Raw genomic sequence first — 12,955 nt, 5'->3', positions numbered from 1 at the left:
GAAAGCCGCCTTCATCAAGTGCTGTGCTCTTTGCTCATCTCCATTGTTCGTTTGTAGGTCCGGAGACGCTCCCTTTACGAATAGCCGATGATCCTCACGATTTCGCGTTTTAGATCTGACACCAAGTCATTGCAAATTTCCGCCATTCTCAGAACCTCAGCCTGGCATCAGCCAACCTGCGCCGAATGACCTCGAGACTTTCAACGCATCCATGTCAAACAATGATGTTACCGCATGTCGGCGGACGATCGAAGCACACATCGAGAACATTGTTGAAGCTAGATCAACACCTGATCATTCGTCTTTAAGCGAAGCGGAATCTCGCAGTCTCGTGCAAGGAGTTCAAAGCATTCGGTCTCATAACCCTGAGGAAACATGGACCTCACAGTCACCAACAGATACAGCGCTCCGGGAGCTACTTTTCGATCTGGTCTCAAGTATCGCGATATCGGACCCTGGCTTCGTCAGAGTTTGGTACCTATTAGATATCGCCACAATTCTGGCCGACAATGAACTCTCGGAACCCTCGTCGAATTTTCTCCTGATCGAGAGCTTGTTGGATAGTCAAACAGTCAGCGGTTGCAGGAAAGTGTTTGACTACCTGGAGTCGCAAAGAGACGAATTGATTGCGCGCAATTTCAAATTCAAGAATTTGGTCATATTGCGATGCTGCAATGAACTGCTCCGCCGTTTGTCGCGAGCAGAAGACACGGTATTTTGTGGACGAGTCTTCATCTTCTTATTCCAGAGCTTCCCACTCGGCGACAGAAGCTCTGTCAATCTTCGAGGAGAATTCCATGCCGAGAATGTCACCCACTTCGACCCAGTGCCGAAGAAGTCCGAGGATGCAATCAAGCCTATGGATATTGACAGCGCGCAACCTGCGTCCTCTGGGGCCCAGACACCGGCGTCAACGGCTCCCGATACTGATACACACAAAACGGGTAGAAGTACCCCAATCCCAGGCAAAACCAGATCCGAGCACAAGCCAAGCGAAACGCCTCCTGATCTTGACGAGCTATTTCCACAGTTCTGGTCTCTACAAGGACTTTTCTCGATGCCCACGCGGCTTTTTGAGCCAGCCGCAATGAACCAGTTCAAAGAGAGCATAGCCGCAACCTTGTCGTGTTTCAAGTCGATATCTACGAGCACAAATGCGTCGGCCAACTCGGCCCGGGCTAGCAGAGGAACCAAGCGCAAGCGCTCGGATGATGGTTCTCGGATGTCCCAACCGTACAATCCCAAGTATCTGACCAACCGGGACCTGTTCGACTTGGAGGTGCATGATCTGGCGTTCCGACGGCACATACTGGCCCAATGTCTGATCATGCTCGACTTCCTGCTGTCCTTGACTCCACCTGCAAAGGCAAAGACGGCGGGCTTGATCAACAAGGCCGTATTGTATGGCTTCACACTATCGGAAGAGGACACCAAATATTGTCAATCTACGCGCCAATCGATCGCCAGCTATTTGCAGCAGCAGGGACCTGGCAATGATGGAAAGATGTACTACCGTATGGTTGACACAGTGCTTAGTCGAGATAAGAATTGGGCAAGATGGAAAGCTGAGAGCTGCCCTTACATCAGAAGAGATCCGGTGGAAGCCAAGACGTACCTGGCTACTCAGCAGAGCCTCGGTGCAATGACCGAGAAGAAGCCATCCATAAACCCCCCAGGCGCTGCCGACTTCAACTTTCTGTCACAATCTGAATCGCTTGAATCGCTCAAGCAGCCGAGTAAGCGATACAAGGTGCCGACACCTGACGAATATTACGAGAGCATCGAAGGTGATAAGCTGGATGAAGATTTCGTTGCTAACGAAGAAGAAAGAAAAGACCTCCATGAAAGGATACAGGGCAAGCTGTGGAGAGCCCTCCGGGCCAGTGCGCTCGATGGCCGACGCTTCGCTCTGTGCGAGAAAATCAAGGACGGAAGCAACTTGAAGGCTCTGATCGGCGAGGAAGAAGAGCAAAATCTTGAAGCAACAGACGCGACAGGGATGCAGGAGGAGGACACCAAAAACGAGCCTAGCATAAACGGCGAGCAACAGGAGGGTGTGCCAGGTGAGAAGCCACAAGAGACGGCTGCTGCAATATCAGCGGCTGTCACGCCTCTACAGCAAACCGATGGTGCTGGCGACATTGCTGAACAGGCGCCTGAAGCTGAAACTGAAGCAGCAGCAGCTTCGACCGTCGAAGCAACGGTAGATGAGATAGAGGACAACGAGTTTGCGCCTCCGGGCGCCATGGACGTTGATGAAGGCAATGCTGGGGAAGAAGTGGCCCCACCAGCGGTAGAGGCTGTAGAAACGGACAAGGGAGAGGCAGAGACGGCCACAGGCACTGCCGTGTGACACCATGTACAGTAGTTCCAGCCGCGATACTCCTCGGCTGCGGTAAGCCGGGACTTCCACAGTCGATGCCAAGGACGAGGTCAGATCTCAGATCAAAAAAGGAAAGTGTCAATGCAGTCCTCACTTCGTCGTGTGCGCCAGAGATTTGTCAAAACTACCTGCGAAGCACCCACTGCCTAAGGCCGACCTCATCGCAGCAAGTGTTTCGATGGGTTCAGCTCGCTGTGACCAAGGCTGGATTGTGCACGAGTACTGGCGAGTGCTGATACCGGGGACATGTCGCTGAATTCGTCCAAGTACCCCGGGTATTCCTACAACCATCTTGATTCGGAGATGAGGCATATGGGGGCGGGTAGCATGCTGCCGGCAGATAGTCTACGCACCTGTGCGCATGTCCAAGCCGTCCACCGATTTGACCCAAGCGACTTGCGTCAAATTTGGCTTGCGGCAGATGTTGTCGGTCGTTCATTTAGACATAAGGCAACCTGCAAGGCTCAGTTGTCCAGGCTGTTGGCCACCAGGCGCCGCAGAGCCTCGTAGAGACAGCCTCGAGACGACGAGGCGGAGAAGGTTCAGGGGTTGGGAACGGCACGGGGCTGCAAAAACATTGCCGTCGCTTCAGCACCAGCAATGATGAGCTGGCAAACTTGGACATTGTACAAGTAAGACAGGCTGTGTGTTGCCACCGGGCTGACACCGCATTCGCAAGGGCCACCATAAAGCACTTAGAATCCTGGGCGTCAGCCTCCGGGGATAGAGCTTGAAGCGAAGCTCGCATGAGCACAGACGCCCTCTCCCGGCGATATTTATCCGCCCCCAGGAATGCTGGTAAAAGCTATCACTCTGCCCCTAAACTGTAGGATAGAGGAAGACACCGCTCGGAGATTCATAATGCTTGAATAGACTCAAGACTGTGGACAGGCAATCGAGGCTAATGTGACCGAGGAGCTTTTTAATCTTTTCTTTATTACCCAGCCGGCCAGCCGCCATCACTCGCGCCACTCGAATCGGTCCAACACGGAGCCTTGTCTCCTTTGAGACACAGTACTAAACAGCCGACGGCCACATAAGCGGGGAAGGGTTGCATTTTCACATTGAGGGCACGGCAGAGGCGAGCACGAGATACGAGCCCTGCAGAACCTGCCGACGAGCGTGCATGATGTCGACCTGGCCTTCCAGGCTCCCGAGGGTTATTGTGACGGGGCGATCCATAGCTTAGTCTCCAGCCTTGTTTATAGGCTGTTCTCTGCGCCTAAGGGAGCCGAGGAGCGTGTTCAATTTGAGGTTAAGAGGGCGCCAAGGCTGCTCAGCCACTGCGGTCCCTGGGTCCCTGGGTCCCAGCGTGCACCCCGTCGCCCAGTCGCCCAGTTGCGACCAGGCCGGCGCAGCCTTCCCGCCTTCTGCCGCCCTTTCTTCTCAACCCCAATCCTTTCCCAATCGCCGTGGCCCTCGCGCGTCACCTACCTAGGTACTTGCTTCACACTTGAATCGTTCTCAAATTGTCGTGGGCATTGGGTCGTGGCTCTCGTTTCTTATCTTGCATTCTTCACTTTATCCAAGTCGCCACTGCGACATCTCTCCAGGTCACATCCTCAGTCTTGGCGCGTTGTGCGAAATCCAGACTCGATCGCTCTCCCACCAACTTCATCACCTCTTTACACCTCGCACTTATCGCGCAATCGGCCAAACCATCAGGTCGCGCTGCGTCATGACTGCCTAATTTTCGCTAAACCCCAACACTGCCTTTTTCTGCCACAATAGCACCACCGAGGCTTTGCGACACTGCCTTGTCCAAGGCTACGATTCAGCCTTCTAGCTCACCAACCTCATCCTCGAGGCAGTAAGTCAACTCCTTTGTTCTTGACCGTGCAAACTCTCGCTTCACCTTTGCGCCTATAGCTGCACTAAAATGTTTTATGCCGCGTCCGCGCTGTTCACCGACGCAGGAAATCGCTGACTGAAAAATCAGACCACCGCCACCATGAACAATTCTCCCGCGCCGGCCATCATGGCTGCTAATTCCGATATCAACATCACTGCCGCATCTCTTCGAGGTAGTCCCTCTGATCGAATTATCAAGCCTCGGCCCCGAAAAGACTCGCTGCATTCTATCTCGGGATCAGAATCGGTTCCTGGACGCGTTGTGAAGCCCCGGGCGCGCAAGAGTCCCGGCTCTGGTGCCAAGCGATCCGAACCCGCCAAGCGCAAGTTCATCTGCTCCTTCAGTCACTATGGTTGCGACGTTGCCTTGAGCTCCAAGAACGAATGGAAGCGCCATGTTTCAATTCAACATCTTCAACTTGGCTTCTACCGCTGCGATGTCGGCCCTTGCAATCCCGAGTACAACCCGGGCGTGCCAGGTCATAAGCGTGTTTACAACGACTTCAACCGCAAGGATCTGTTCACCCAGCATCACCGCCGCATGCACAAGCCCGAGACCGGTCCAGGCTCGGGTGTCTTTGCTCCAGGTCAAGAAAACAGTGCCGACTGGAAAGCGTTCGAAGATACTCTCGAGAGCGTTCGCCAGCGCTGCTGGGTTGAGAAACGCAAGCCTCCTCAGCGTAGCACTTGCGGCTTCTGCGGTCGAGTCTTTGAAGGCGAAGGCAGTTGGAACGACCGTATGGAGCACGTTGGCGGCCATTTTTCCCGCGACGTGATTGATTCCAAGGAAGAGCGCGAGGACGAGGATCTCACCAACTGGGCAACACAAGAAGGCATCATCAAAGATGCTGGCAACGGCAGACATATTCTTGCAGACCAACCTCCGAGCACCCGTATGCAAACCTACCCACCCAGCCCTGCTCTAACCCTAGCTAACAATTTCACTCAAGTCCCAGGACAGGAGCTCCCCATGAACCACAGCCTGATTGATCCCAGCATCAGCCAGGCGGGTCCGTATCAGGATCCAAATGCCCCCTTCTCTCCTACATCGAATGGTATGGACCCCCGTCTATATGCCCAGATGATGTCGGACCCCTATTCTCTCTTTGCAGATGCGGCTTCAGGTCCGCTGACATTGCCTTTTGAACCAGGTCAAGGCCTTGGATCTCCGTCTGATCGTCGTAATTACAACACGGCTCCGCCGCCCCTGGGTGGGCTCGGCGAGACTGGTGCCGGAGACGGGTCAGGCGATAGACTGGAAGATCTGATTCACCAGCTCACCAAGCCTAAAGAGCCTCTAATGCAGCGACGCTTAGCATGGAAATGTGTAAGTCTTATCAACGCTTCATTCGTATGATACTAACCCTAATATCAGGATTGTCAGCTCAATTTTGCCATCAACGTCGACGAGAACGACAAGCAGCTCATCGAGAGGCTGTCCAACATAAACATTGTCTGTGGCAAGTCACAGTCAGCATACCTCAAGATGGGCAAGGCGGCGAAGTACACAGTCGTCAAATGTGACGAGCTTGTGAAATACATCAAGGATGAGACCGGAATCGATATCGAACAGTCCGGCACCGCCATCACGCCTCTTACGGTGGCGCCGACGGCCGGCCCGGTCGAAGAGGGCTCGATGACCGAGACCGCTCCCACTTCGTAAGCAATTCGCCCGAGTTCGCAAGGAACAGAATACTTTCGATCGCTTAATCCAACACTGTCTGCATGATATTCGATGTGAAGATAAGTGTGCCCGGGTGGTTGGAGAAAGCCGGGAGGTTGTGCGACCAAGGACTTCAACTGCCACATCTTTAACTTTTTTTGTTCGGAGCACGGCGCATAGCATACGAAACAAAGGCCGTGCAGCGGTGCTGTAGGATTCAGGACGGTATTGGGCATCACCATACATCACACTACCAAAAGTATGCGCAATCAGACCTACAAGGTCGGACAGTGGCTTGCTTAAACAAGCTGGAGAACGGCGAAGACTCCATCATGTATGATCATTACCTCTGGGCAGAATAACGCAGCACAAGCGATGCAGAATGCTATGCGCCATACCGCAATAGTCTCTGTAGACTTACCCTTCCCGGCATATGCACGCATCGACACGACTTTGGCTTTGCTGTGCTTGTAGAACACGGCCCGGAAAAGAGAGCCGGGTGCTAAGAGGAGATCCCGGGATTCCAGTGCGTTGGCGGGTGATGTCACCGGCACAGTGCCCCCAACCCGTGCCGGGATTGGGATTGGGGATTGGGGATTCTTCCAAATCACAGCACTTTGCAGCTTTCCCGCCTTGGGCCAAACGCACAGTGAGTGTGAAAGAGCAGTGGGAAGCACGAGCAGCTGCTGGAGAGGACTGTCTGTGGCACTCGTACGACACCGTGACTCCATGACTTGATAAAACCACGTCCCTACCCCGCCTTCCTCCATCATGGCAACCTGTATCCGTACCATCCTCTCCTCCCCAGCACCCAAGCTCCTACATCGACAGTTCCGTCCCCGCCGCACATCCTTTCGCTTCCTCGCCGCCATGCATACCGTTCCCAAGCTCAAAGACCCTTCCCTCTTCATTGAAAAGGGCTACGTGAATGGCGAATATACCACTGCCGCCTCCGGTGAGACCTTCGAAGTCCACGACCCTTCTACCGGCAAGCTTATTGGTACCTGCCCGGAGTTCAATAGAGACGACACCCTCAAGGCCATTGCTGCCGCTGACGATGCCTTCGTCTCCTTCCGCAAGACCCTCCCTCGCGAGCGCGCCACCATGCTGCGGAAATGGTACAACCTGATGCAAGAGAACGCTGATGACCTGGCTACGCTCATTACCTGGGAAAACGGCAAGCCCCTCACTGATGCGAAGGGCGAAGTCGCCTATGCTGCGAACTTCTTCAACTGGTTCAGCGAAGAAGCGCCCCGCGCCTATGGAGATGTTATCCCAGCCTCAGTTCCTGGCAACCGCGTCTTCACTCTTCGCCAGCCCGTCGGCGTGTGCGGCCTCATTACACCCTGGAACTTTCCCGCGGCTATGATAACGCGTAAGATTGGCCCGGCGCTGGCTGCGGGCTGTACCGTTGTCGCGAAGAGCCCTGGCGAGACGCCGTTTACCGCCAATGCTCTTGCGGAGCTCTCCCGGCGAGCAGGCATTCCTCCGGGTGTCGTCAATTTCGTCACCGCCCTTAAAAATACTGTTGAGGTCGGCGAACTCCTCACCACCGATCCCCGCATCCGAAAGGTTTCTTTCACTGGCTCTACCAATGTTGGCAAGATCCTCATGAAGCAAGCGTCCGGTACGCTCAAGAAACTCAGCTTCGAGCTCGGTGGCAACGCGCCATTCATCGTTTTTGACGACTGCCCCGATCTTGATGCTGCGGTTGCTGGCGCCGTGGCATGCAAATTCCGATCCTCCGGTCAAACCTGCGTTTGCGCCAATCGAATCTACGTCCAGAAGGGCATCTACGATGACTTCGCGAAGAAATTCGCCGAGAAAGTCAAGGGCTTCAAGGTCGGGTTTGGATTTGATGAGGGCATTACACACGGCCCAGTCATTCACGAAAGAGCGGTGGAGAAGGTGCAGCAACATGTTGACGATGCACAGAGTAAGGGCGCTACTGTCACCGTGGGAGGTCAGAAACTGCCGGATCTAGGAAGCAACTTCTACGCCCCTACAGTACTCACGGGTGTGACAAACGAAATGCAGATCGCCAGCGAGGAGACCTTTGGGCCTGTGGCGCCGCTCTTCAAGTTTGAGACCGAGAAAGAGGTAGTCGCGCTTGCTAATTCGGCGAATGTGGGCCTGGCAGGATACTTCTTCAGCAGGGATATTGGCAGAATCTACAGGGTGGCCGAGGCCATCGAGACTGGTATGGTTGGTGTCAACACCGGTATCATCTCAGATGCAGCGGCGCCCTTTGGTGGTGTAAAGGAGTCGGGCTTTGGGAGAGAAGGCAGCAAATATGGTATCGACGAGTACACCACCATCAAGACAGTGACCATTGGAGGTATCTCGAATGAGCTTCAGGGATAGTGGAGTTCCATTTAGCTACATAAGTCATGTATAAAAGCTCCATAGCTCGTGGCTGGCTTTCATCGGAGCCCGCCGACAGCATTGCATCTACGGTGAGACCATCCTTGGCATCGTCTATCCAACCTCACGTCTATTCTGTTTGTTTCTTCTCTGTCCCACCAGCAAGACTCGGTCTCCCAGAACTAAGCTGTGTCACGACATCTGTTGTTCGAGCCCCTCTGCAGCCCACCTGCGCCTTCCAAGCCCACACCGCAGCAGAAAGTCCCCTAACCAACAACATGACAACCCGCTACAGGGTTGAGTACGCTCTCAAAGCAAGCCAAGCCACCTAGAGATTACGAGGATCATGCTAACGCGTTACTTACAGACCCACCGTCGTGACCAGCTTATCGAATGGATCAAAGGCCTGCTCGCGGTGCCTTTCGTGCTGAACTCTCGCCCTGCCGCCGCCTATGAAGAGCACCTCACAGAGCACACGGCCACCATCGCCAGCATGGCCCGTTCTGCTCACCAGCGTTATGCTGACATCTTCCGAGACGTGGAAGACTTAATCAACGACCACATCGCCCATCAAGCCATCACCCCAGAGGGAACCGCCGTACGGTCCAAATTGTCCATGCTGGTGCCCAGCATCTCCACCTTCTTCACACCCCTCGCCCTCGAATCCGCGTTCAAGCACGAAGACAGCCTACGCTCTATCTCCTCACGGCGCTTCGTGCCGCCGTCCTTCAACGATATTCGCCTCATCCTCAACACCGCACAGATTATGTCACTCATCAACCCAACCCACCCCTCACGCGATGCCGACACCGATCCCACCCCGTCCGCCCCGCTCCTCAAGCTCCTGACCTTCGATGGCGATGTCACGCTCTATGACGACGGCGCCTCCCTCACCAGCCCCGAAGCCGACCCCGTCATCACGCGCCTCCTCCACTTCCTCGCACACGACGTCCGCATCGGCATCGTCACCGCCGCGGGCTACACCCAACCGCAAAACTACTTCTCACGCCTCTCCGGCCTCCTCCTCGCGATCCGCACCTCCCCCACCCTCACCCCGACCCAAAAATCCAACCTCATCGTCATGGGCGGCGAATCCAACTTCCTCTTCGTCTACGACGACACGGCCCCACACTGCCTCCGCCCCATTCCACGCCGCGACTGGATTTTGGACGCGATGCAAACCTGGACCGAAAGCGCCATCCAATCCCTCCTCGACATCGCCGAGCAGGCCTTCCACTCGTGTATCAAGACCCTGCAGCTGAAAGCCAACGTGCTGCGAAAGGAGCGCGCCGTCGGCATCTACGCCGCCGACCAGACCGCCAAGCTCTCGCGCGAGCAGCTCGAAGAGACCGTGCTGGTCGTGCAGCAGGTCGTCGAATCCAGCCTTTTACCGCCCCTCGACCGCCCCGCAGGCTCTTCCTCTTCCTCATTTGGCCCCACTGCTGTTGCAGCAGCAGCTGCTGCTGCGTCGTCGTCGTCGACCACGAAGCCCCCGACTCCCCCGCTTCCGCCGCACGCAGGCATCCCATTCACGGTCTTCAACGGCGGGGCCGACGTCTTCCTCGACGTCGGCGACAAGAGCCTCGGCGTACGCGCATGTCAGAAGTGGTTCGGCGGCATCAAGCCGCAGGAGACGTTGCACGTGGGCGACCAGTTCCTCAGCGGCGGGGGCAATGATTTCAAGGCCCGCAGTGCGTGCTGCTGCGCGTGGATCGCGAGTCCCGCTGAGACGGTGGGGTTGTTGGATGGCATTATCGGGCTGGCGGGGAAGAATTGAAGGGCTTGCTGGAAATGGGAGTGAGTGGGTAATCTTGTCTGTATTGTATCTCGTTGCTTGGGGAACATTTTGTGTATGCGATGATGGATATGGTGGGATCTACGTGGGCGGTTCTGAGAGGGAAGGCGTTCTTCTTTGGCGCGCTATCTATCTAACGGCGAGACAAGGAGGAGGAGGAGGAGGAGGAGGAGGAGGAGGATGATCCTGACTTGGCCGCCGGCCATTGGGCAAGGGCGTATATATACGGAGAAGTTGAATCCCACATTGAGAATCTGTTCACGGATCAAACGAGCGCTTATCAGGACTTCGCTCAGGAGACACGGGCTTGACCAGTGTATCGGGCGTATGGCTAGATCAGGGCTCAGCTCATTTGAGCCATGTTCCTGCCGGGAGAGTGCCATCGATATAACATCGAGCGAAATATCGGCTATGGATTAGCGTGGACGTGAATTGTCCGTGTGTGTGTGGCTACAGAGACAGGCAGGCAAAAGCAGGGTTGATTTGAGATGCAATTAGAATTCATACTGGGCTCGATCGACTATTAGCTCTGATTGCCGTCCTCCAGACCCGTATGTGATGCGAGGCTATGTATGCTCACCATGTCCGACCATTCCGTCGCCGTTCCATTCTCGTGCCCATGCGCATAACTCATGCATCTAATGCGTGCCACAAACCCAGGAAACCTAATAACGCCCGGGCATAGATTCGTCTTAGTGTGCTCACTGCACGTCCTGACCCTCAGTCGCTGCCGCTGATGTCAAAGTTGATCGTTCTCCAGACTCCATACTTGCCTGGACTTGCTGACGTTGTGCTCGTGCGCGCTGCAGAAGCTCGATCTGCGCTTGACGATGACGTGAATCAAGTTGTTTGAGCTCTTCCTCGGCCTCTCGCCAGATCTCGTGAGACTCCTCCTGGACATCTTTGGCCTCTCGGTGACGTCTAACCAAACCTTCGACCTCACGCTGAGTGATGCGTCCGCCAGCATCGAGCGCTTCCTTGGCGTTAGTGGCGGTGGCGGCGGCACGAGCTTCAATGTCGAAGGCCATCGACCAAGAGCTCTGAGTAGACTTGACGCGGGCAGAGAGCTGATCACGTTCTCTCATCTGCTGACGTTGGAGACCTCGGAACTCCTCCCTGGACTCCTCTGGAATGTCGCTCTCAGGGACCATCAAAGGTCGGGCGCGATGGGCATGGATCTCACGGCGGCGATGGCGACGAGCAACCGGGTGTGGCAGAGGACTGATGTCAATTTTGTAAGGAGTGTCCGCACCGAGATGTTGCGGAGCATTGAAATCTTGACCTTCGTCCCAAGATTTGCCATCGACTGGGGGAAGCATAGTGTTCATCTTATCCAGGGCTTCGATGTTCTTCCGGCACTTCATGCAGGTCTTGGTACGTGAGCCACCGGGACCATTGTTGCTGTTGATCCACGCAGAGAAGCATACAGCGTGCATAGCTGTATCACAGCAGCCAATAACTGCAAGGAAGTTATCCGGCTCGAAGTCCAACTGGCAGGCAGGGCATTCGCGCTTGTGTTCAGCCAGTTGTTCAATGCTTTCTTGGGTGGCTCTGCTCAGGGTGAGAATAATTGCTCCTTTGCGAAGAGGTTGCGAGGAAGGTATGACCGGCAGTTGAAGAGCAGTGAGATTACTTGTGCCAGCCATGGAGAAATGTGGTTCGGCGTTCGGACGGCTGGGGGCAGATCGATGATAGTAAGCACGATGGTAGTACGGCTGAATAGACTGGGAGAGTTGAGCAATGCTCGGCCGAGGAGGAAAAGCTATGCGATCGGTCGTTCCTCGAGGTTGCTGATCGAGAGGTGGCTGAGCAGGGACGAAAGGCGGAAGGTGCTCGGGAAAGTCGGCCCAAGGCGACTCGAGCATGTCCCAGTACAGTTCAGGTAAGGGAGGGGGTTGGTGGGGCTGGCGGTGTCGGTACTCGCGATATTCTTCTATTGGTGACCATGCGTCGAAGCCGTCATCGGGGACCGCGAAAGGAGTGGCATTGTCGAAGTTGAACTGCTCGGTGGGAGCGAGGCGTCGACGCTTGGGCGTAGTATGGGTACTTCTTCGGCCGTCCGAGCTCATACTGGCGTGAGGAGATACAGGTGAGAATGCATCAAAGTGTTGTGTTGGGGGTGAAGTTGGTGGCTGGTAGGCCATATTGGGGACCTTCTTGCTGGATTCGACAGATGTGGCTTTCCGAGAAGGCACGGCCCTCAAGTCGTGATGAAGATGCGTTGCAAGATCAAGCGTGCAATAACCCTCGGTTTTCCACTGTCATCTGCACATCTCAAAGGTAAGATCGTTGATGTTGAAAGTCTTAAGCGCGCTATATCAAGCAAACAACCAGTCTAGCGAGTGACAGGCGAGTGACTAAACGTTAGACGAGCGAAAGAACCGACACTTTGTCGATATACGGGGCACTTCACCGAATGTGCCTCTGAAGTCCAGATGGTGTAATTGATTTAAGTTGGTGTGGTCTGGCCTGGCCGCGGTCGAACTCAGAACAGATTCGGAAGGATGGTGGGTGGGGGGTTGCCAGGGAAGTATGAATTTCTTCCTTGAAACTGGCTTCTGCTTTACTTCGAAGACGACTTGGTTGGTGCTGGATGTACTAGTGCGTTTGTACGGGCTGCTTTCGACTTGATGCCGTCGTCACTGAAGATCAAGGATATGGTTGATTGAGCCTCAGAGTAGCGGCCAGTCTTGACACAGCGACAGCACCGGCAGTGAAGTGCTTGCAGTCTTCGACGGTGTTCCTTGCAGTTGGAGAGAAGTCGGGAAGCGTTATCAAGACGGCAGAGCGAGGAAATGGTGGCCGGCGGTGGTGAGGTGGTCAGGCGGGGTTGGTTCACGTGGCACAGATAGCCTCTGTGCCAATACTCCCGCTGCTGACAGCGACTCGCATCCGAATC

At 55.1% G+C, this 12,955-nt stretch overlaps 5 protein-coding genes across 5 annotated transcripts; 4 read left to right on the top strand and 1 right to left on the bottom strand.

Moving 5' to 3' along the window:
- Positions 1-211: 211 nt before the first annotated feature.
- On the top strand, positions 212-2,353 carry HMPREF1541_06560 (uncharacterized protein; the record flags this gene model as incomplete). Its single annotated transcript, XM_008720892.1, has 1 exon — positions 212-2,353. The coding sequence occupies one exon, from the start codon at positions 212-214 to the stop codon at positions 2,351-2,353; it is 2,142 nt and encodes a 713-aa protein (XP_008719114.1).
- A 1,981-nt stretch (positions 2,354-4,334) lies between these two features.
- On the top strand, positions 4,335-5,897 carry HMPREF1541_06559 (uncharacterized protein; the record flags this gene model as incomplete). Its single annotated transcript, XM_008720891.1, has 2 exons — positions 4,335-5,561; positions 5,610-5,897. The coding sequence occupies 2 exons, from the start codon at positions 4,335-4,337 to the stop codon at positions 5,895-5,897; spliced, it is 1,515 nt and encodes a 504-aa protein (XP_008719113.1).
- Positions 5,898-6,668: 771 nt separating this feature from the next.
- HMPREF1541_06558 (uncharacterized protein) lies at positions 6,669-8,261 on the top strand (the record flags this gene model as incomplete). The annotated part of the gene is made up of 1 exon (XM_008720890.1): positions 6,669-8,261. The coding sequence occupies one exon, from the start codon at positions 6,669-6,671 to the stop codon at positions 8,259-8,261; it is 1,593 nt and encodes a 530-aa protein (XP_008719112.1).
- A 346-nt stretch (positions 8,262-8,607) lies between these two features.
- On the top strand, positions 8,608-10,038 carry HMPREF1541_06557 (uncharacterized protein; the record flags this gene model as incomplete). The annotated part of the gene is made up of 1 exon (XM_008720889.1): positions 8,608-10,038. The coding sequence occupies one exon, from the start codon at positions 8,608-8,610 to the stop codon at positions 10,036-10,038; it is 1,431 nt and encodes a 476-aa protein (XP_008719111.1).
- A 719-nt stretch (positions 10,039-10,757) lies between these two features.
- HMPREF1541_06556 (uncharacterized protein) lies at positions 10,758-12,200 on the bottom strand (the record flags this gene model as incomplete). Its single annotated transcript, XM_008720888.1, has 1 exon — positions 10,758-12,200. One exon carries the CDS (start codon positions 12,198-12,200, stop codon positions 10,758-10,760), a length of 1,443 nt encoding a protein of 480 aa, XP_008719110.1.
- Positions 12,201-12,955: the final 755 nt, after the last annotated feature.

The sequence above is a fragment of the Cyphellophora europaea genome (genome assembly GCF_000365145.1).
Source record: "Cyphellophora europaea CBS 101466 unplaced genomic scaffold supercont1.6, whole genome shotgun sequence".
Lineage (NCBI taxonomy): Eukaryota > Fungi > Ascomycota > Eurotiomycetes > Chaetothyriales > Cyphellophoraceae > Cyphellophora > Cyphellophora europaea.
Note: the sequence above shows the minus strand (reverse complement) of the source record. Positions and strands in the feature narration are given on the sequence as shown.